This window comes from Rattus norvegicus, chromosome 1 (assembly GCF_021556685.1).
Source record: "Rattus norvegicus strain SHRSP/BbbUtx chromosome 1, alternate assembly SHRSP_T2T, whole genome shotgun sequence".
NCBI classification, from domain to species: Eukaryota; Metazoa; Chordata; class Mammalia; order Rodentia; family Muridae; genus Rattus; species Rattus norvegicus.
In genome coordinates this window covers 262,746,319-262,768,110 of record NC_141534.1, presented here as the reverse complement: position 1 = coordinate 262,768,110, position 21,792 = coordinate 262,746,319, and the positions used below count along the sequence as shown (strand labels likewise).

The window sequence follows — 21,792 nt, the reverse complement described above, 5'->3', positions numbered from 1 at the left end:
AACCAAGAGCTCTTTCGGGTGGATTGTGGGATCTGGCTTTTGTGCTAATGGCTGCCTCTTGACTGTTGTAGCTAGCTCAGAACTCCAAAGCTTATGCACTGATTCAATACCCTTCCCCTTTCTAGTAAAGAACATGTTGAAGCTAATGCTTAAAGATCTCCTGGAGGGCCAAAGCCTATCTTTCTGTTCTGTATTCTGTATACACCCACTCATCCTCTGAGGAAAACCTGAGCTCTCTGGATTTGTACACCTTTATACTGACATTCTTAGGCTCCTTTTCTTTAAAATACAGTCTCTCTCTCCTTTCCTTTCTGTCCACACTACATGCTCACAGGGATTGTCTCCTCTTCTAAAGGCTCATTACTGATGACACCTCTCCTGCTTGCTTTCTGAAAGGTAGGGCTGTGTTTCCCCCGTGATTCAACCTTTTTCTCTTTTTGTTGAGTCCCTGGGGACTTTTCCCAGCTCTCATTTCTCTCCAGCTTCTTCAAAGTACATTTTTTTATGTTCCCGGCTTTTAGCAAGCATTATGAAGTGTTGATTGAGTTTAATGTGCAAAAATTTCAAGCCGAATGTTCCTTCTTCTTATTTCCTTAGACTTGCGTAAGTTCTTATTCTTGAATTTCTTACCCTTTTAGGATTCAGAGAAGATCAATGTTGTCATTAAACTTCTATTCATTGTTTTATGCCCATAGATTTTTATCAGGTCAGATTCTCAAAGGATTCATAACTTTCTCCAAGAATGAAAATGTCTAAGTTGAAAAGTTGGATAAATACTTGCTAAACCAAAGACACAGTCTGGAACTTGCATATTTCAAGGAAAGGCTGTGTGCTTATTTCGCTTTTTTTTTTATACTAAATTTGGAATACAAAGAAAGTAACCCAATCAAGAACACCTAATTTTTGTCTAAACATTCAAACTCCAGCTCTCTTGAGACTCTTTATAATTTTTTTCTTCCATTTTTATTAAATTGGTTATTTCTTATTTACATTTCTGATGTTATTCCCAGTTTCCTGTCCATCAGCCTTCTAACCCCTCCCCTTCTTATGGTTGTTCCCCTCCCCATCCACCTCCACATTACCACACCCCCCAACAATCCCCTACACTGGGAGTCCAGCCTTGGCAGGACCAAGGGCCTTCCCCTTCCACTGGTGCCAGAACAAGGACATTCACTGCTACCTATGTAGTTGGAGCCCTGGATCAGTCCATGTATAGTCTTTGAGTAGTGGTTTAGTCCCTGGAAGCTCTAGCTGGTTGGCATTGTTGTTCATATTTGGTTGCAAGCCCCTTCAGCTCTTTCACTCCTTTCTCTAATTCCTCCAACGGGGGTCCCATTCTTAGTTCAGTGGTTTGTTGCTGGCATTCACCTCTGTATTTGACAAGTTCTATCTGTGTTTGTCCCTGGACTGGCTTCTGTATTGCAACAACTCAAATGTTCTCTAGTAAGCTGTTGGGGTAAGCAAATAGATGGCCTTTTCAGCTACATGACGGAGAAACCTCTAGGCCCATTGGAAGCTGATGAGAGAGAGGGAGGTAACTGGCTTCTGTCTTATCCTAGTCTGCTGTTATCTTCCATTAGGCCTATCCCTGCTCACCAGAGACAGAAGATGGCCCACTTCAGGAGACAGAGAGAGCACTATGAGTTCTCCCTAGGTGCCAGCTACAATTACAGAAACACCTCCCTGTCCAAGCCTATCTTGTGTCACCTCATAGAGAAATATCCTGCCGTCATCGTTGTCATCATCATTGTCCAGATATTATTGAGCTACTGAGCATTGAGAAGCTGACTTAGGGTCCCGTAACACAGATTACTCGCACTTTAGGGGCCTGAGGCACAGCTTATTTCCCTTGAGATTTATTTCCGTAGTAAGAAAGACAAAGACTACAGATTATGAACAATTGAAAAAATGAGTATATATATCCCCATTTTCTTCTCTGGAGTTTTATTTTTTAATTTTTTTATTAGTTCTTTCATGATTTAATACAACACATTTTAATAACATTTGCTATTCTTTTCCCAACTGTTCCATGACCCACCCCTCTTTTTCTACCCTTCCAACTTTGCCCTCTTTTCCCCGAACTCCCGTCATCAGGGCCAATACATGCTGCAGAGGTATTCATGGATGTGTAGCCTTCCTCTGACCTGTAATTGACTTATCATGGGCTGTCTTAGAGCGAACTGTTCCTCTCCCAGAGGCTCACTGTTGTGGATAGCTCCTTTGTTAGGGGTGAAACTTCATGCCCAACTCCTCTCTCCAAGTTGAGATTTTGGCCTAGTTTAGGCTTGCATAGGTCTTGTGCTTACTACCACAACTGCTGTGGGCCTTTAAGTGTGACTTCCCCACTGTGTCCAAAGGACACTGTTACCTTCTGTTACCCCCACACCCGGGGGACATGCTGTTTCCACCCAATTAGAGGAGAGAATATGGTAAAGAATGTTCCATTTAGGGTTGAATATTTCACAACAGGCCAAGGTACAGAAAATAAGAGAAGGTAGCATGCCCCCATTTTCTAAGATTTCTCCAGATTAAGGAGAAATTAAGGCATATCAAAGGCTAGTGTCTGAGCCAAATGTCCCAATACATGTTGACATATTCACAGCTTACTAGGGTTGAATTCTTTAAGGGGGAAAACTGTATTTCTTTCGTTAATAATAAAAAAAAATAGAACATTCCATCGCTGCTATTTAGAAAGGGAACAATGAATTCTCATCGTCTGAATTATACCACATGTGACAAATTGGAAAATATATGCTGGGCCTTCCCAGGAAGCGATCGAAGGGCTCCTTATAAATGCTCAAGGGTTTGTTTCTAAATTATATTTTATGTTAACAATAAAAAAAACCTGTCATATTCAAAGTTGTTATAGGGCTTATAATTTACATAATCGAGACTGCTGTGTATTAAGCAACACTGTTTCCAAATTAATTAATTTTAATCAAACCCAGAAAGAGCACTTGTCCAGCTATTTTGATACAAAATGTCTTTCGGTGGCTTTTGCTAATCTGCAGTGTGGACCTTCCTCTTTAGTCCTGCAGATACTAGTGTCTGTATCTAGAAAGGGTTTGTTTTGGGTTACAAAGCTGGAAAAGTTGGAGACTTTCAAGGAGTGAACTGATGTTTTTCTGTCACAAGGTTCTCAGTGACAATTTCTTGAGTCTGTGTAAAAAAGCACGTGTTCAGAGTTGATGGGATTGTTCAGTAAAGAGTATAGAAGGCTCTGGACAAAGAGCTGCATGTGCAGAAACCTTTGCTCATTTCTTTAAAGAGCTCACCCTTTCCCACACAGAATACTGGGGATGGCTGACTACCACACAATGGCTCAGTGGGCAGGTGCTACATTTTCTTTAAGTATGAACAAAGTAACATTTTGTAAGTAAGAATGGGGAAAAGATGAGAGAGAGAGAGAGAGAGAGAGAGAGAGAGAGAGAGAGAGAACAGGAGTTCCGAGACTTGTTATAAAGAATACTTCTAATGTTCCTGGATACTTATGTTGAGGACTAGCTATGTTTTAAGTGGAAGTTATCAGCCCATAGCTATTCAAATGGTCGCTATTCAAAGATATCCTGAGATTTAATGTGGAACATGAGAAAGTCGCCATCAGGATTAGCATTTACTATTTTAAGCAGGGGCATTTGTGCACTGTACAATGAAATCAAAATATGACAATATTTTGGTATAAATAGGGAGCTCATCGACATTATTTTATGTGAGTGAATGTTTGTCAAACTGAAATGATAAGGGCTGGAAGATGGTTTCACCAGTAATTTTCCTGTTGGATTTTCAATACTCATGCCAAAACCAGACATAGTTTCTTGCATCTTGTAACATCGGTAACCCTAGCACAAGGGAGGACAGATAAGCACATTTCGAGATCATGGTTTAGGTAATTGAGCAGAATCAACGAGCTCCTGGTTTAGTGAGAGACCCTGTTTCAAAAAATTAGGTGGAACGGGATGGCACAAGATAACTAACATTGCGTATTTGCAGCTCAAATCTCCTGTCACATCACACACACATCCACATAATGCGCACACACACACACACACACACACACACACACTAAAAACACTATGTTCTTGAACTAATAAAATCCATATATGAAAATCATGTATGGAGTGAACATAATGCTGAGTTATTTATTACTTAAGCGAACAGTTATGTTTGTTTCTTTAACATTTGCAAACACACAAAACCATACGAAGACAGTACCAGGATAGTCAAACCATTGCCTTTTCCCACGTATTCTCACTTTGAATCAGTGATTTGGGCTGAGACCCCTTTAATACAGGAGGACTTTGTAAACAGCAGCACTAACCAGAAAAGAATGATAACAAACCAATAAACAATTTAAAATTTGTCCGTAGCATTGTATCACTTAACTGCCCAACAGAGGCGAGATGTGAGCCAGGTGTACGCCCAAACGGGAAAGCGCACAGACCACAGACCTCAGATAATCCATTGAACACACAACGGAAAGCTAACACTCCCCCTTTCCTTTTTAGCTCTGGTTCTAGAAAACAGAAACATTGTATTGGTTTGAACAACTATGCTATGAAATGTTACAGGGGATGGCTCTCCTGTGCAGTATTGATAAACTGCCGGACTGTGTGACCTTAGCGTATTTTAGTTTTACTAGCCCAGCAAGATGAAGCAGGGAACAGATTTTCCCTTTTGTGCCCAAGTGCCCCTGGGAGCTGATTAAACAATCACTATGTATGTGGGAGGGCAGCCTCACTCCATTTCACACTGGGTTAAAGGGTTCCCACTCCTGGGCACCTCTGAAGTCCCTTGTCACATGAATGGGAGCCATGGCCTGTGATCAGCTGGACTACATTATTTAGTTTCCTGCTATATTGTATCATAAGGGCAACTACCTAGAAATGCTTTCTGCCCACACCCCCATTTTCTTGGTGGGGGATTTATGGGGCTATTTGGCAAAATCCCACTGAGGTGGAGTCACAACATCATTCTCTGTCCTCCAACAAGCAGCCACCCTGCTGCCGCTGATCAGCCTTCCTGGGATGACTGTGATTAAAATTCAGCACTTAGATTGACTTAATTGGCATGGGGATCGGATAAGCATATGCCCCACCACACGCATGCCATCTGATGTACCCATAGGGTGCCTCACACCTCACCCGTGCTCATGTCTTGCTGAAGAAGGGAGTTTGAACAGATTGTTGATGGCAGCTCATACTGTAGGTTGGGAGAAAGTGGCCTTGGAGGACAGGTCTGTAGGGGGGATCTTGGCTGGTCTTCCGGTTAGCACAGCTCTCTCTCCATTTCCTAGAAAGGAGCCCTAGTTGACTTAGCTGTGAAGAGTTAAGGATCATGGATGTTCATGCCCCCTAAATGAGGCACTGTGCCAGGAACCTGGAATTTGGAAGGATTTAGCACACTTGGGTAACCACTGCCTCAGAATTCAAGGTTAGAACATTCTGTACTCACTGTAGCTATAATTGATCCCAAGGCCTTCAGAGAAAATCCAGGACATTGGTCTGAGTGTTTTTCTGCTGAGTTGCAAACATTATAGCACTGCCAAAAGTTCTAGCGCTAGGATATAAGTACTGGGATAATGGATAGACCCAGGGCATCCCTTTCTCTAATCTGAAGAGTATATAGGTGGAGGAAAAACCATCAGTGGTAAGCAGCAAGTTCAATGTCCACAGATGCCCTGGGACTTGGGTACTCCAGGAAGTCAGGTGGAAACTATTCCTGGTCACAGATACCAAAGAAGTTGTCTTCTCAAACTGCGGTGATGACCAAGCCTGTCAGCAGTATGGCAGAGCAAGGGTGGGGTCTCCAGAACTCCCATTTTCTTTTTGTCCATTTTGTTGTTCTTAGATTGTAGTCTCCAAACTTCACTGTGCTCTTTGTGCTCTATCCTAGCACAAAGAAAAGCCTGGATGATTAATTAATGTTCTTCGCCTTTTGAACAAATGTGAAAAATAGTTTGATTTCTGCTAAGTGAGGCTGGAAATAGGTATCACTAAAGGGGCTTTTGCGGTGAAGCCAAGGGGAATTTCTTTGGGATACATTCTTTACCAGAACCTGTCCCTGATTTGGAAGTCTCTTCTTACCCAACATTATAAGTCTTGGGGATCATGAGCCCCAAACCTGCCCTGTTTCAGTTCTGCTGCTTTGCCCTTCTGTGGTGTTGTAGCTCCCATCTGACTTTGAAGTCAGAAGAAAGAGTTCATCAAACTCACAGAGAAGAAAGGCACACTGAGGTTCAGGGATCAAGGATGTTGGACCATGTGGTTCAGTTGTGGGAGCTGGAAACGTCACCACTGACATTTCTTAAACATTTGCTCAGGGGCTAAGTTGAAGTGTACATATTTTAAAATTTTGTAAGCTTCCTGAAAAACATTAAGCCCACCAGGGCAAGACATGTGTGAGAAAACAGGAAGCACTGGTTCTGGGGCCTCCAGAGAGTGGTGGGCAGGGCTGCTGACCAGACATGATCAGTACCAGGCTGTCGGCCCTTCCCCAGACAGCAGCAGCAAAGCAGTAACAATTCATTCAATTATGTTAAGCGCCCATTAAAGGCATCCTAAGCCCTCCCCTGGGCCATCTCAGTTCTAAGAGATTGTAACTGTTTGAGACTAACCATGATTTCTTCTTTTGCCTTCAGGTGATTCTCATTTTGACAAAGCTCTATGACTATAACCTGGGAAGCATCACTGAGAGCTCGCTTTGGAGGTACGTAGATAAATTAGGCCACTAATTACTGCGCTCTTTAAGCCAGGTGTCTCCACTTGCTGTCTCTGGAAGCCTCATTTTTGGGTGGGGAGGTTCCTGCTTAGAAGCCTGCCTTCCTTTCTGTTCATTGTTACCTCTAGAGATGGGATGGGCTTTGTTTACTGACCTGCCAGAGAAATGCCTTCTCTCAGTCAGTGAGACTGTTGTGTTCAGCTCTTCCTGAGGTGCTAATATATATTGATCCACGTGGTTCTCACAGATCTGGACACTCGGAGGAGGAGATGGGCTTCTCTTTGTAGATTGCTCACCTCAGCCTCTAGGAGTAGGTTTCCCTTCAGATGCAAGGCTTTCCCAGTTTGCAGTCCGTGGTGCTGCTGCCTGTAGCACACAGGTGGGCACACAGACCTTTGTATGGTTATATATCTTTACCTCAGCAACTCGTGTGGTGCTTCACACACATACAGATTATGCGGAGAGCATACCGTGTCGAATGAATGGGTAGGAACCAGTTAGGGGCAGTGTATCTCATGAATATCTGGACAAAGATGCCTTTTGGTTGTTGTCAGTCTGAAGTCAAAACAGACAAATCCTCAGAAAAACAATGTAGTCGATTTTCCAGGGTTTTTTTGTATTTTTTATTTAGTGATCTTTTCTTTTTATGCCAAATTTTTCCCTTCTCACCAGCCTATATCAGGTGCCCATACCTACCCTACTCCTCGAATCCAAACAAAAACACTACCTCTGAATGGTTACTCCCATCTCGTCTGATGATCTCAGATTGAAGATGGAGTTTTGTCAACCTGCAGTCAAGGGCTGGGCCAGACCTTATACCTAGCAGAGCCACTGAAAACATAGGCATATTGGCCAGTGTCTGGATAATCATGGAGTTCTTCAGCACATTAAGTGCCAGGGGCACCTAGTGCATTATTTAATTTCAGTAAGCCTCGATCAGAATGTTCATGACTCAGTAAGTTCGTGTCTCCTTGATCACTTTTTCTAACGTTAATGCATTCATAAGAATAAAAGCCACCTTTCCCCTACAGTGCATCTGTCATGAACAGTGCAGGGTGTACATTAGACAGTTAAGAGACATGCAGCCTGGTCTCAAAGAGGCAGAGGGCTTTAGCAGACATAACAGCCTACCCACACTGTGGGACATACAGAGGAGCACAGCAGAAGATGGTGCTAGACCACCACAGCTCAGCGTAAGCTTGCTTCTTTCTTTCTGATGAGACGTGTTTTCCATTCTTAAGGAGGGAGGTTAGTAAAATAAAAATGGCAGCTGCTGTCACAGTGCTGCAGAGGCAGAGGCAGAGGCAGAGGCAGAGGCAGAGGCAGAGGCAGAGGCAGAGGCAGAGGCAGAGGCAGAGGCAGAGGCAGAGGCAGAGAGGCAGAGGCAGAGGCAGAGGCAGAGGCAGAGGCAGAGGCAGAGGCAGAGGCAGAGGCAGAGGCAGAGGCAGAGGCAGAGGCAGAGGCAGAGGCAGAGGCAGAGGCAGAGGCAGAGGCAGAGGCAGAGGCAGAGGCAGAGGCATTACCAGTGTCAGGTAGCCACCCAGACTAGCCAAATAGGGCAGTTCTTTCAGGGACAGCAGAAAAATTCATTTAAAAAATAAATAAATAAGGTGCGCAGTGATGACACATCCAGTAATTTGACTTCTGTTGTCCACACAGCACAAGCATTCATGTGCATGTCTGTATCCCAACACATGAGCTTATACACAGTCAAACACACACACACACACACACACACACACACAGAGAGAGAGAGAGAGAGAGAGAGAGAGAGAGAGAGAGAGAGAGAGAGTTTATTAGCAACTGAGAAATGTCCAACAGTCAGATCCAAACCTTCAGTTAAGCCTTATTGTTTGAAAGTTCTAGGAGCTAAATAAGGAAGTGTCAAGTGTCAAATGCCCTCTGGGTATTGGAGTAAGTGGTGACCAAGAGGCAGTTGACCTTGCACTGACATCCTAAGGACTTAAAGCTCTTTGGATCTGTGCGACAGGGATGACAAGCTACCATTGTTCGCAATTAATGAGATTTACTCGATGTTCACGCTGCCATCGATTGTGCCTTACTCCTAGAGCAAGTTGCTGACTTTGTTTTGTGTTGTGTCATTGTTCATGCCGGGAGTCAAACTAAGAGGGACTGGGTGATCTGACACAGAACAGTTAACTGCACCAGAGCACCAGCTGGAAATGAGAGTGGATTAAGCCTTGAGATCTGTGGGGAAAGTCAGTTTTACCATTTGAGGCAAGATAAGCTTAAAGGTTGAGATAAATAAAACGTCAAATCCTGATACAGTATCTCTGAGAAGAAATATATTCATCTTTCTCCTCTCTTGTCCAGAGTAATCAGCACTCTGCCAAGAGACACTTAGCTGCTGAGGAAGCCTTAGGCAGTTCTGACTGAAATACAAGTCATGCACTTTTAAAGGGCCACACGCCTGCAGTGCCTCTCTCTGTCAGAGAAGCTTATTGGTGAGGGTGACTGGCCAAAAATCAGTGTCCTAAAATCCCACCAGTGGATGGCAAGATCTTTTCCCACTCCTGGAGCTCCCTGGGGAGCAACAAAGAGTGACTCGGGTCAAATTGTTTAAAGAGTGGCTATTCTACAAAACCCAATCATTATTCAGCTGTAAGGAAAAGGTTATAGAACAGAAGTAAACACTCAAACTGATGTGTGAAAATGTCCCGGTGTGGGTCTCCCTCGCTAATATATACCCGATGTTAATTCCTTAATACCTAGCCAATGGCAAGCCTGTGCTGTGGACCAGCCCCAACTTCCGAGGCCTGGAGGAGCTAGCTGCCATCCCACACATGGTCTCAGTCACCACCATTTCCATTCAGGTGTCATCAGAGCTTTCTAACTTCTACTTTCGGGCCACATCTATATCACAGGGCAACATTTTGGGATGCCAGGCTTTCACATTTATTTTATTACGGTTTAGTTGCTAACTTTCTAAATCAAGGAAGTAGTGTGTGTTCATTATAATGAGCCAGTTGGTGCAGTGACGCCTAGAGGCAGCCTTCCACACAGTCCAGGTTGCTATAACAGTTATCAGTGATTTTGTTCAATGTTTAGGGCCCAAGTTATGTGGTAATCAATATACACTGACGAGGAATACTTTTTGTGTGTTTGCTTGTTAAAAACAGTGTAATATTAATTGGACTCTGGCAATGTTTATTGTTTCACTTGACAGAGAGTCATGGGTATCTATACAGACAAATGCATTTAAAAAGGAGTTCGAGTTACAAGTGTCTCAATATGTAGAATGCATATATATATATAGTTTAATATGTAATATTAAACTAATTGAAGAAGTGCTTTCTGAGGAGCAGGAAATATTCTTTATGTATTTATTCATGAATGGCTCTATAAAAGCCAGCCTGTCAGCAATTCCAGTTTCCACAGGATAGAGTGAAGCCTAGAAAAGTCAAAGAGCAGGCTCAGGGACTGTAATTGTTCAGAGGTGGCTCCTCTGTCTGCCTTCTCAATGTGCATGCACCTGCTATCTCTGTTTACCCTCTGATGTCTCTGAAGTTCATCCCCTCGGTATTAGTTATGACGTATAGTACTTCAGACACATGTGTAGACCTGTCCTTAGAGTTTAGTAACTTGATCTCTGTAAAGCCCCAAAGAGTTCTAAAATGCCTTCACTATACTAAAGCCTGCACTTTTTTTTGGTCTGGATTACCTTCCCAGAAGGTTGGAATAAGATATTCAGGAGCAATAATAGAATGCAAATGCCTTTAGGATCAGGAGGATTGAATAATCTCAATACTTGTTTCCCCTCAATACAAATATCCCCAGTGTTTTACTCTTAGTATCTTCTAATAAATATAATATAGATATCTTGTCACGATTTTTGATCTGAGGTCTTGTGGACTGACCATCTAATCATATATACAGTTATCTTTGTATAACAGCTTCTTCTTTTTCATTAATGCCCTGGTGCATGGTGTTTCTTTGTCTTTTAATGATTGCCAGATGCTTATACACTTCATTCAGTTCGACAAACACAACACTTCTCTGCTTCAGGTACCATACTCAGTAGTTGGTAGAAACAAAGGTTCCAAAACTCAAAATCTGCTTTTCTGATGGAAAGCAGAAACTCTTTATGTGAATAGAAGTGTGGTAATACTCAATAAAGCTGTGCTTAAGTTATTATGATGTTTGTCCATTTCCACTTTGGTATAGAAAAACAAGCTGTGGTCATGTACTATACTGTAAATAGAACATGTTACCAAGTGTTCACATCTTGAAGGATTGTTCCAGCTGGTGCTGGTACTAAAAGTTCCACGGGTCATATGGACACTGGGTCAATCTATTGAAGGCATCAAAGCAGAAGAAAGGATAGGAGATGGTACCTAGTTGAGCAGAGAAATCACTGCTGACATAGCTTTGAAGGCTGTTCATATATTGTTCCCGTTCCCCTCTCCTCTCTCTGGTTACTGGGCACTGCAAAGAGAACAGCTCGGTTTCCCCACATGTTCATTGTCATGATACTGTAAAAGCAGTGCATGAAGTCAAAGCATGGGCTCAAATATCTGAAACCATGAGGCAAAGGAAATCCTTTATTTAAATTGGTTATCTAGATATGTTGTCAGAGAGACTTAATGGTGAATAATATCAATACATCTTAGCATCCTCTCTGCTGCCTTTCCCACACAAAGAGCATGACTCATTCTAAGTACAGCAAACTGTGTTTTTCTTGGAGGGAAAATGGCTTAGATTAAAAGCTGTTAAGGGAAGGAGAGTACATTGTTTTTAGGGGTATGATCCCAGATATATCAACCATGCTCTAGTAGATGGCCCACATTCATGTGGAGATGGACAGCAAATGGAACTGGGTGGGTTATTTCCTATAAAGGGATATAGACTTGTGATGTGGGGTGGGAAGTGGACCTGGAAAAAATTAGAGGAAGAAGTGAGGGGTAGGATAAATCAAATAAAGATTAATTATATGCCACATATGGACTCTGACAGTGACAATGACAGTGACAGTACTCACAAGCACCTGCTCATGTTTAAACCAGGAAATTTCCAGAACTAAGAGGAAGTGGACCAAAAGTCCTACCCCTAACGAATGAGCTATTTGTATCCTGAGAGGGAAGTAAAATTAAATTTTATCCAATAGAGCATTGCTAGGTTTATCTGCCACACTCTAGGGCATGTGTCACCAACACAGATTCTATATTCCTGTGGTGTTCATTTTGTTTTGTCTTACTGGCTTTTGTTATATTTTATTGTTTTTTTTAAACTGTGTCTATGTTGATGTTTTTTGAGAGTGGGGAAAGGCGACATTGAACATTCAGTTGGGTGGACAGGGAAGTACAGATGACCTTGGAGGAGTTGGGAGAAGGGAAGGACTATGATAAAAACATATTTATTAAAATGTATTTGTTCTGGATGTTTGTTATAGGCTCGTCTGTGTAGCCCTGGTTGTCCTGGAAGTCACTATGTAGTCCAGGCTGGCCTCTAACTCACACAGACCTGCCTGCCTCTGCTTTCCAAGGATTGGAACTACAGTGTGTGCTCCCTCCCGTCCCCAGGCCACTTATTTTATTTTATTCTAAAATAAAAAATTAAAAAATATACTTTATACAAGTATGAATCCTTGAATAACTCATACAAATGTCTTGAAGAAAAAAAAAAGAAGGAATGGTTTAGGCTTATTAAAATCCAGACTTGGATCTTGGACTTACTTACATTTAAATGTTTTAATGTTATGAAATGTCTACATCCTAAAATTTTAATGTAATGCCTTGTATATGAGAGAAACAGTTTTGAAGACAATGCAACATGATCTTGTGAAATTCAAACATTTTTTTTCATGCCAGGAGGAAGAGCGAACCCAGAGCCAAGTGTAAGAAGTCCAGGTTCACTCAGTAGAACACAGCCAGAGCATTCTCTCACATTAACACCATTGCAAAATGAAACTACTGGGCTAGCTGCCACGTTGAAGGACCATCAGGCTTCTTTCTGTCACTACTTTGATTTCCTCCCCAACTCTCTTTGGCCCAAGACAAACACTCTCTCTCTCTCTCTCTCTCTCTCTCTCTCTCTCTCTCTCTCTCTCTCTGTATTATTCAATGTTTTATTTTATGGAATCTCAGATGACGCTTCTTTAAGATACCTACCTTCTTTAATCATCACTGCACTTATTAAACTCTCAACAAAGGAAGCAGACTGTCTGTTCCACCATTAGAGGGTAAGCATTAGAACACACCCCTGACTCGGGCAGGTTAGCTTCCTAGCTCAGAGTCTGAACTCAAAGGAACCATCTCTTGCTGTAGCTCTCCCCTAGCCACAGACATTGTATGTTGCATGTGAACTCATTCTTGTTCCACATACAATTTTTCTCTTGACTGTATTATTCCTGGACATTTCTTACCTTTACAGAGAGCAGCATTGGGAAGTTGCATTTTACCTGATTGACCCTTGTGTCCCAGAACCAACCACCCATTCTTGTTTTGTAGCAGAAAATGAGTATTAGATGAATTTATTGGGGAAATATTTCCTTGAAAAATTGCCTTTCTCATATGTGAACTTAATAATTGATGTAAATCATGCTCCACCCTATATGTCATGGAAAATCAAAAGTTTATGGACATTCGTTTATTCAAATGTCAGGTTGTTTTCATTTACTGTCAGTGCACATGTGCAGGGTGACAGATACTAATTTAATCTCAGCACGTAGATAGACATTGTCGTGCTGTGTGTCTACACCTTCACTTCCTCAACTTCCAGAAGCTAATACAATGTGAAGGGAAGCCAAGTGTACTACTCAACTAACACTTATGAGGTGTTGAAACGCAAGTGTGACAAATGTCCATTGGTTTCTTCTCTGGACTACATCATGTTATATTGTCACCTGAGAATTACCCCTAGGAAGAAGATCATAAAACACAGCTGTAGATGGTGTTCATCTATGAGCAGAGAGGCCAACAGTGAGGTGTGCATGAAGGAGACAGGGGTAGTGACATGTCAATCACAGGACAATGGAGAGGTCAAGACTGTCAGAGAACTTTAGAGAATCCCTTTTATTTCAGGTGAAGTTCCTGATAGTCTGTTCAACCGTAAATCATGCCGAACACTTTCAGCTCTGTTCTCCTCTTTCCAGAGGGAAATGACGTACTGAAGAGTTATTCCTCAGCATGACTTTGTTTCTCCTGCTGGGATGCATTAGCAAGGTCGTTGCCTCTGGTTTATTGGCTTCAAACAATCTGTGATTGAACAGGATTATGACTCCTTAGCTTGCAGAAGCAGGAGATACAATCAATTCACAAAAGGCCCAGGGACTTTTTCCTTTTCTTTAAAAATGTATACTTATTTCTGCCAGCATTTCTAGGGATAAAGCCTTAAAATACCTCTTTGAAAAGAATTTATCTTTGAATGGCGTGCTTCATTGCACTTTCCAACGAGAACACTGAACGGAGCCAGTGTGAGCTCCGCTCTTACTCCTGGAGTTAGCAAAGGTAAGATGACATCACAGAAGTCAATGCTCAGCCAGACTGACTGGCAAGTCTGTTCTCATTATGGAGTTCCCAACGCTTACCCTTTGAAATGACTACACACTTGGGTTAACCATGATTTGGGATAGAGAATAATGCTGCTTGCAGCAGGACAAGGAATATTTTGTCTGGAACCCATTGGAAGTCACTGGCAGTTATTGTAATATAAAATTTCTCATCGAGTTTGCCCTAGTCTCATGTTTTCCTGGGTCTCCGACAGCTCACTCTGTCATTACTCTCCAACAATTGCACATCTACCACCTCTGACCTTAAGTAACAAACAAACAAACAAAACATCAAAAAAATTAAAATTCAAACTATCTACTTCTTTCTAAATTACATGAGGGCATTTTCTCTTTAGTGTTGCAGAAAGCTGTCCAAAAACCTGTCTTTCCCTCATAACGTAAGAACTTAATGTCCAGAGTAGAAGTTTGGACCTTCTGCTTGGTTCATGCCCTGCACTGCAGCCTGGACCGTACTTCCTAGATACCAAGTCCTTTGGTTTCTACTGCTGGCTTGAGAGAGCTCCGGCCTCTGCGTGCAGCTTGTTGACAGCCTTGCATAGGCTGCACACTAATGCTGTGGGGCTGAAATTATCTATGAACCCAGAGATTCTGCTTGCAATTGCTGTTCGTTTGCTTGGGTTAGGTTTACAATATTTGCTGAGCTGGCGAAGTCTTACCCCAAATGGTTCCCTGGTTATTCATTCATGGAGCAGTGGAAACAGAGGATAAAATTCTCCTTCAGTCACCAGGAAGCATGTGGATTTGGGGTGTAGGGTAGAAAATTCAGCCTCTCTCTGTCCTCTGAGGCAGGTGTTTATGGCAATGCTGTTTGGCTTCCACTGTCTTCAACAACATGACACTCTCAGGTCTTTGGGGATTGAAGATTAACTTTTATACAGGATCTTCATGTCCTCCAGATACCACACTGTGGGATATATTCAGATTGGCAAGTAGGGACATTTCTCTTATTAAACCCACGGTAGCATGGGGAAGGTCAAGGCACAGTTAACAAAGTAGCTGTAAATGTCAAGCTATGAGTTAGGTCTGAAACAGAGCTTCACAAACCACAGAGGGAAATAGTGGATTTGGGGGCCTCTTTCTTGAACATCTCAGGCCTACCTTCTTCCTTGCTTTGATTTTATCTATCATTCCCTAGTTTCAACCCCATCAAATCAATGATGCCCATAAGAATTCACAGGGAAATTCATATGGCTTCTTTTGGATTAGTAAGCTTGAATGCTGCTCCCTCTCCATGGTATGCACTTTACCTCAGAACTATTACCCTAGCCCTTTTTCCCTTTTTGTTGCTATTTTCCTTCTTCTTCTTCTTCTTCTTCTTCTTCTTCTTCTTCTTCTTCTTCTTCTTCTTCTTCTTCTTCTTCTTCTTCTTTTTCTTCTTCTTCTTCCTCTTCTTCTTTTTTTTTGCTATGTTTAACATTTATCATTTTAAAAATCTACTTGAAACACTTTCTTCCTAAACCGAAGCAGGAATTATCATCTTACTTGTGCATCCTGAGTGACTGAGACTACAGACCTTCACTGGCAGACATGATTTCCATAAGGATTCTTTGTCAGTAGGACAAAAATGGATTGAGATGGGTATTTAAGTTACTCAAACCTTGATTAATATATCCATCTCTGGCCATCCTTTTCCTTGTCTGGTAAATGGGTGTGCTAATAATTCAATCTATTTGGTCAGAGAGAGATAAAACATGCTCATGTAAGAATTGGTGGAAAGTCTGTTGGATTTAGCCAGTTGATCGATTTATCTGAATGGTTGTGGTCACAAAGAACAGGTGGTGAGTTATTTTATTAGAAAGATTTTCCTACTGAATCTGAGAAGTCTATTTTAGTTTTCCATGATGCTTTTAGCGTGGAGTCTTGCATCCTAGTCAATAACCATTTGGCGGGTGATGCTTCTTTCCAAGAGGTAAAAAGTGATGCTTTCCTCTGGGGTTTGTGGGTAAATCCTATCACAGAGGCAAATCTGTTATATGAAGGGAATTAGACTTCAGAAAATCCCTGAACCAGATCTATTCTTTCACTTCCTTTTACTCATTAAGACTCCCCCTCCCCAAACCCCAGCATATAGGTTTGCTCTGAAAGAAAATATACACCTTGCATCAGTTGACTAGCAGTTGACTCCTGGAATGGGAGTGTTCTCCATTTCTACAGCGTTCCATGTTTTCCTCTTTGCATGACCCTAGGATTTGTAACTTGCCTTCTTCCTCTGACACCATACCCAACCAAAGCAAGTTGGCCAAAGAAGGGCAATTTATGGCTCATAGTTTAAGGGTATACTAACAAAGTCACAGTAACAAAAGAGAGGGGAGGCTGGTCCCACTATGCCTGCCATCAAGCAGTGCAGAGTGGCGATTGCTGACCTTTAGCCCTTCCTACTTACTATTATTTAATCTCACACCCAACCCATGCATCGGCACTGCTCAGATTTAGAATGGTTCTTCCTGCTTCTGTTAACCTAATCTAGAAAATCTCTCCCAGACATGCCCATAGGCTTGTTTCCCTGATAGGATTTTAAATCCCGTTAACCTTCACAGTGCTTGAAGACCTCTCTGACAACCCATGGCAACATTTCCTGGGTTAAAGGAGACAGTTGGTTGCCCTGCGAGTTTCTAACACATTCAGGGTCCTGTCTTGATGCGAATGGCTCTTCTCTGTATTTCTTCTCAGATTTTCACTGTTTACTGAGTACAGGAATCTAGTGAAACAAGTGAGCAATCGCCCTGTTGCTTTGCCTTAGAAAATAACACTGCTGAATACCCATGAGATTCCCGTCAGGATTCAGGTGGGAACAAGAAGGCGAAATCTCTATGAAGTGCTGTGTGCCAAATGTAAAACACAGTGCCGGCTTGAGGCCAAGTCAAAAGATCGGTGCGGGAGCGAAGTGTGATTTTTCAGCAATGCATCAGTATTCAAGAGTAGTTATCTCTCTATACCCTATTGCAAAGATCACTTCTGCAGCTTTTCAGGTGGTAGGGGAAGAATGGCTAGCATTCAGCTCCACTCCAGTCTGATGGCGGTAAGGGACGTTTATTCAAAAAGAATTCAGTTTACAGGCTGGTAGTTCTTCAGTTTCATTTTTACATTTCAAAGTATGTTGCAAAAAGGTTAGAAATTGGAAATGGAAATTGCTTTACCTACTTGAGTCTCCCCGAATTCTTTTGCAAATAAAATCTAAACAGTAAGCCTCTGGAAATGAGTGCTACACTGATGACTCCTTTGAAATAGCATAATATGTGCATATTGAGGTTTCGTGAACATGTCTGTAGATGCAGCCTTAATGCCGACCCCTACTGTGAAACCTCAGGTAATTTGTCTTGTGTTGAGAACCTTGTGTTCCTCATTTATAAGAAAAACATTGAACTAGACCAGTGGTTCTCAACCTCCTTAATGCTGTGACCCTTTAATACACTTTCTCATGCTGTGGTGACCCAACCCTAAAACTCTTTTCATTGTTACTTCATAACTTTAATTGTGTTACTTTTATTGTGTTACTGTTATGGAGCACAATATAAATATCTGTGTTTTCCAATGCTCTTAGAAGACCCCTATAAAAGGCCATTTGACCCACAAAGGAGGTCACAAGCCACAGGTTGAGAACCACTGTACTAAGTGAACTCTGATTAGAGAAACTGATTTTTAACCTAGCTCCAACATTGCAGTTTAGTAATTGTTACCCAGATGTCTTTACAGCACATACCCTGATATATTTTTCAGTGTCAATGAAAACAGCATGAATAACCCCACTTTTTTGGGATTTTCCCACTACATATTTCCACCATTATATATTTAGGGTTCATTAAAGGCACACTGAGGCAGATATACTAACTCACTATGGCTTTGCAGACCAAAGCATGACATTTCAGAGCAAGCAGATTAGTTAAGAGTAGAGTTGTCTCGACCAAGTTAGCTTATCTCTTTGAATGATGGATTCCAAAGAATATATTGAAAATAATAGTAGTTTTATCATTCAGATCATAGCAAAGAGAGTAAATTAAATGTTAAGATGTGTCAGAAATGTGATAATTTATGCACGTTATAAACAACTAAAATGTGGGTCCTCTGATTAAGAGGTGAAGAGGAGTAAATGGTAGCTGCTGTCCTTTGAAAACCCTCTGTGAGCCTGGGTTTCCCCTGTAAGTAAAAATTACAGAAATTCTTCCCCCTGTGAAAGCTGCTACAGATCTCTCATATGTTGTGTAGAGGCAACATATTCTGCATTGTAAAGACATCCTCAGATATTAGCCAACCTTAGATGGGAGAGGGACAAAGACTATATGCTCTGTAGTTTATTCTCCTGTAGCTAGAGTAAGGTGCACGGGTGCAAGTATCTGTTTCAGTTAATCACTGGAATTTAGATTCCTTAAAAGTGTTTAGCTTGCAATTCCTTTGCTGAGTATAATCTGAGCAGAGAACAGTGCTGATCACATAGCAGTGCTCAATAACTCACTATAATGGATCAAAACATTAATAAATAACCAATTTTTACCTTATCTGCTCATCTATTGATTAGATGCCTGACAGGAGGCTAAGAACATTTACACTCAGTGGCTTTGCATCCTGGATACACTAGAATCACTGAATATCATTGTAAACAATATGTGTGTGCAACCCTATGCAAGACTGACCAGGGCACGTCTTTTAGATTAAGATCTCAGATCTTTGAGTTAAAGCCCAGTGATACGGATTGTTTACAAGCAGCACTTGTGGTTTGAATACGCAAAGGACAGGGAATATTAATGAACTCTTGTCCACTGTTCTCCTGAGGTTTGTTTACCTTTGTAGCTTACTAATATGGTTGATTATTCACTTCTGGACATCCAAGTTTCCAAGAACATGTTCGGCCATCTTGCCATTTGTCATGGCTAAGATATTCTACATAAACGAGGGTGTCAGTTTATTACCCACAATAAGAGGGTACTTTCTTTTGCTTCTCCTCCTAAACCCCAAATGTGCTGACCATGTAAATCATAAACTTAGATCCCTTTATGGTAACAGAAAACAATCATGTAAATCGGGATAGGAAAAAAATTATTATTGAAGAAGATTTCAGAATCTCTTGCTTAGATACTTTCAGTCACAGCTCTCTGTAACGAGGTAGGGCAACTGAAATGTGGAGGCAGTGGCTAAAACGGGGCTTCTCAACCTGTGGGCTGTGACTACTTTGAGGGTCACATATCAAATATCTGCATATCAGATATTCACATTATAATTCATAACAGTAGAAAAATCACAGTTATGAGTAGCAACAAAAATAGTTTGATAATTGGGGGTCACCACAACATGAAGAACTGTATTAAAGGGTTCTAGCATTAGGAAAATTGAGAACAAAATGGTCTAAATGATGACATAAATTGATGACTATTATTTATGCATTTCCTTTGTTATTCTGTTATAACAAGAGGAACTCATGATCCATAGAGAATATGGAAGACACACTCTTTTTGTCTGCTTGTTGAGAGTGATCTTAGAGGGTAATATTCCCTAGATTCCTAGGAGTGGTGTTCTTTTATTTTTATTTTTTGAATTATTATCTTCATTGTTCTTCAGATCCCAAGTCTCACTAATGTTCAGATGTATTTTCTAAGAAGCTGCCTATATTGAAGGAATAGACAGACACACATGTAGTGAACTGGGGAGAAAGATTACCATTGCTTTGTCACCAGTGAAAAGGCTAAATAGCAACCGAAGATTCTAGTAATATGCTGGGAGGGTAGTAGTGCTCCAAGGTGTTCAAGGTGAGGGGTTTAGGTTCCAAATACATAGTCTCAGGAGAGCGATCAGAAAATAGGAGTGTTTTCTCAGTTAGTCTACCTACCTATGAATCTCTGAATCTATCCATCTTTCCCTATCATCTATCATCTATCTATCTATCATCTATCTATCATCTCTTCATTTCTTTCCTCCCTCCCAACTCCTCTATCTTTTATCTTTTTTAAACTTTTTTAATAACTCTCCAGATATTTCAAAGAATATTATACAGTTTTCAATATAATGATAAACTCATAATACAGTAATACAATAGTATACTTTTATCACTGAGAATAGAGGTAGATAGAATTTCCTGCTCTATAAATCAGGAGCAGATTGGACTGTTTTTGATCTATTTGACACATCATTTCAGTGTGATATTACCCCCAGTGTGCAAATGTCAGGTTGCAAGCCCCGTGCTTTTCAGAGCCTGCTAGAAACAGGAGGGCCTGTGAGAAGTCCTGTGGCTTGGAAGGAATGTAACCCCTCCCCATTCTTTCCTCCATTGCTGGCATATGGGACCAGAATTTGTGGCGCTTTTATCTTCTATCAACCATCTCTTTGTCATCCTGCTCTTGTTCTAGAACTGTTTTTAAAATAATGGATGGTGGTTAATAAACAGGGTGGCAAGCAAGAGAAAAGCATCAGTGAGGCGCCCGTTTTGATAGACTGTGCTGTCTGTAGATAATTTGCTGGGAAGAGTGTGACATACACAAGCCCACAAAGTGCCTTATCCCTATTCTTCAACCAAAATCATTCTCGAAAGTTTCCATTATTCACAATGTACTATCCATGAAAACAGCAGGAGATGGTCCCGTGCTGATGATGCCTTTGAGCTGGTGCCTATTCGGTCCAGGAGTTAAGAACAAGAAAACACCTATATTTGTGCACTTTGGAAAATTGCCAGCTTTCAGAGAAAGAACTTTACACTGGAGTCCAGTCTGTTGAAGCAGAGTTTTCTGCTCTCATTACCAAGTATGTCCCCTCCATCCTCTGTAGTTTTCTCAGTGCATCCTGAGAACCCACATTTGCAGTTCCTTTCCTAGTGATTGCACTGAATATATTTCCTTAATCCCCTGACTTGTCTTTCCTGTAAATCCCCTCATGGTAAGGAAAGGTTGCTTTCATGTCCCTAGCCTAGTGGAGTGCCTGGTACATTAAGCTGATTCATTCAAATTAATTAAAAGAAAGAAGAAATCCATGAGTGAGCGAGTAGGAAACTGAAGACACATTTCTAGAATTTTCTAAATATGATCTAAGTAAACCACTTAAGTGTTGTTGACTGATGAAGTTCTACTAAGAAAGAAAATGACTCTCCCGGGTTATTTTTACTCCCAGCATTAAGGAAGGAGACATCCTGAGTATACCCCGGATATCATCCCACAGCATGTGGGTTTTCTAGACTCATATGCATGTTTCTGCTTCAGCACAGCACAACTTTGGATCTACAGCAGTTGCAACTTAGAAAATTCTAATTGCAAGTGGCATTAAGAGCTGTTGAAATGACTTTATCTTTTAAGGGCAGACAGACCCCTTCTTGCTTTAGTAAAGCTTCCGAGCGAATGTGACTGTGGCAGAATAAAATGTGTTTCCCAAACTTTTGATAGACGTTTAACTAGAAGACAACTCAACAGGCTGTATGATTTAAAAAAATGACTGTTTCTGATTCCTGAGTACCATGGTGCCTTCCCACATTCTAGTAAGGAAGAAAAAAAAAAAAACAGAAAACATGACATACCCAGTTCAAGCATTTGAATCTCTAAAAGAATTTTTGTAATGAAAAAACAATAACTTAA

General features: G+C 41.3%; 1 protein-coding gene across 9 annotated transcripts in view; it reads left to right on the top strand.

Moving 5' to 3' along the window:
• The window catches only part of Sorcs1 (sortilin-related VPS10 domain containing receptor 1), a 513,248-nt gene that overhangs the window by 173,603 nt on the left and 317,853 nt on the right, over positions 1 to 21,792 (top strand). For all 9 annotated transcript variants that reach the window (NM_001438077.1, XM_087565405.1, XM_087565378.1 and 6 more), the window contains 1 exon segment: positions 6,638 to 6,705. In NM_001438077.1, coding sequence (NP_001425006.1) covers positions 6,638 to 6,705 — 68 coding nt within the window.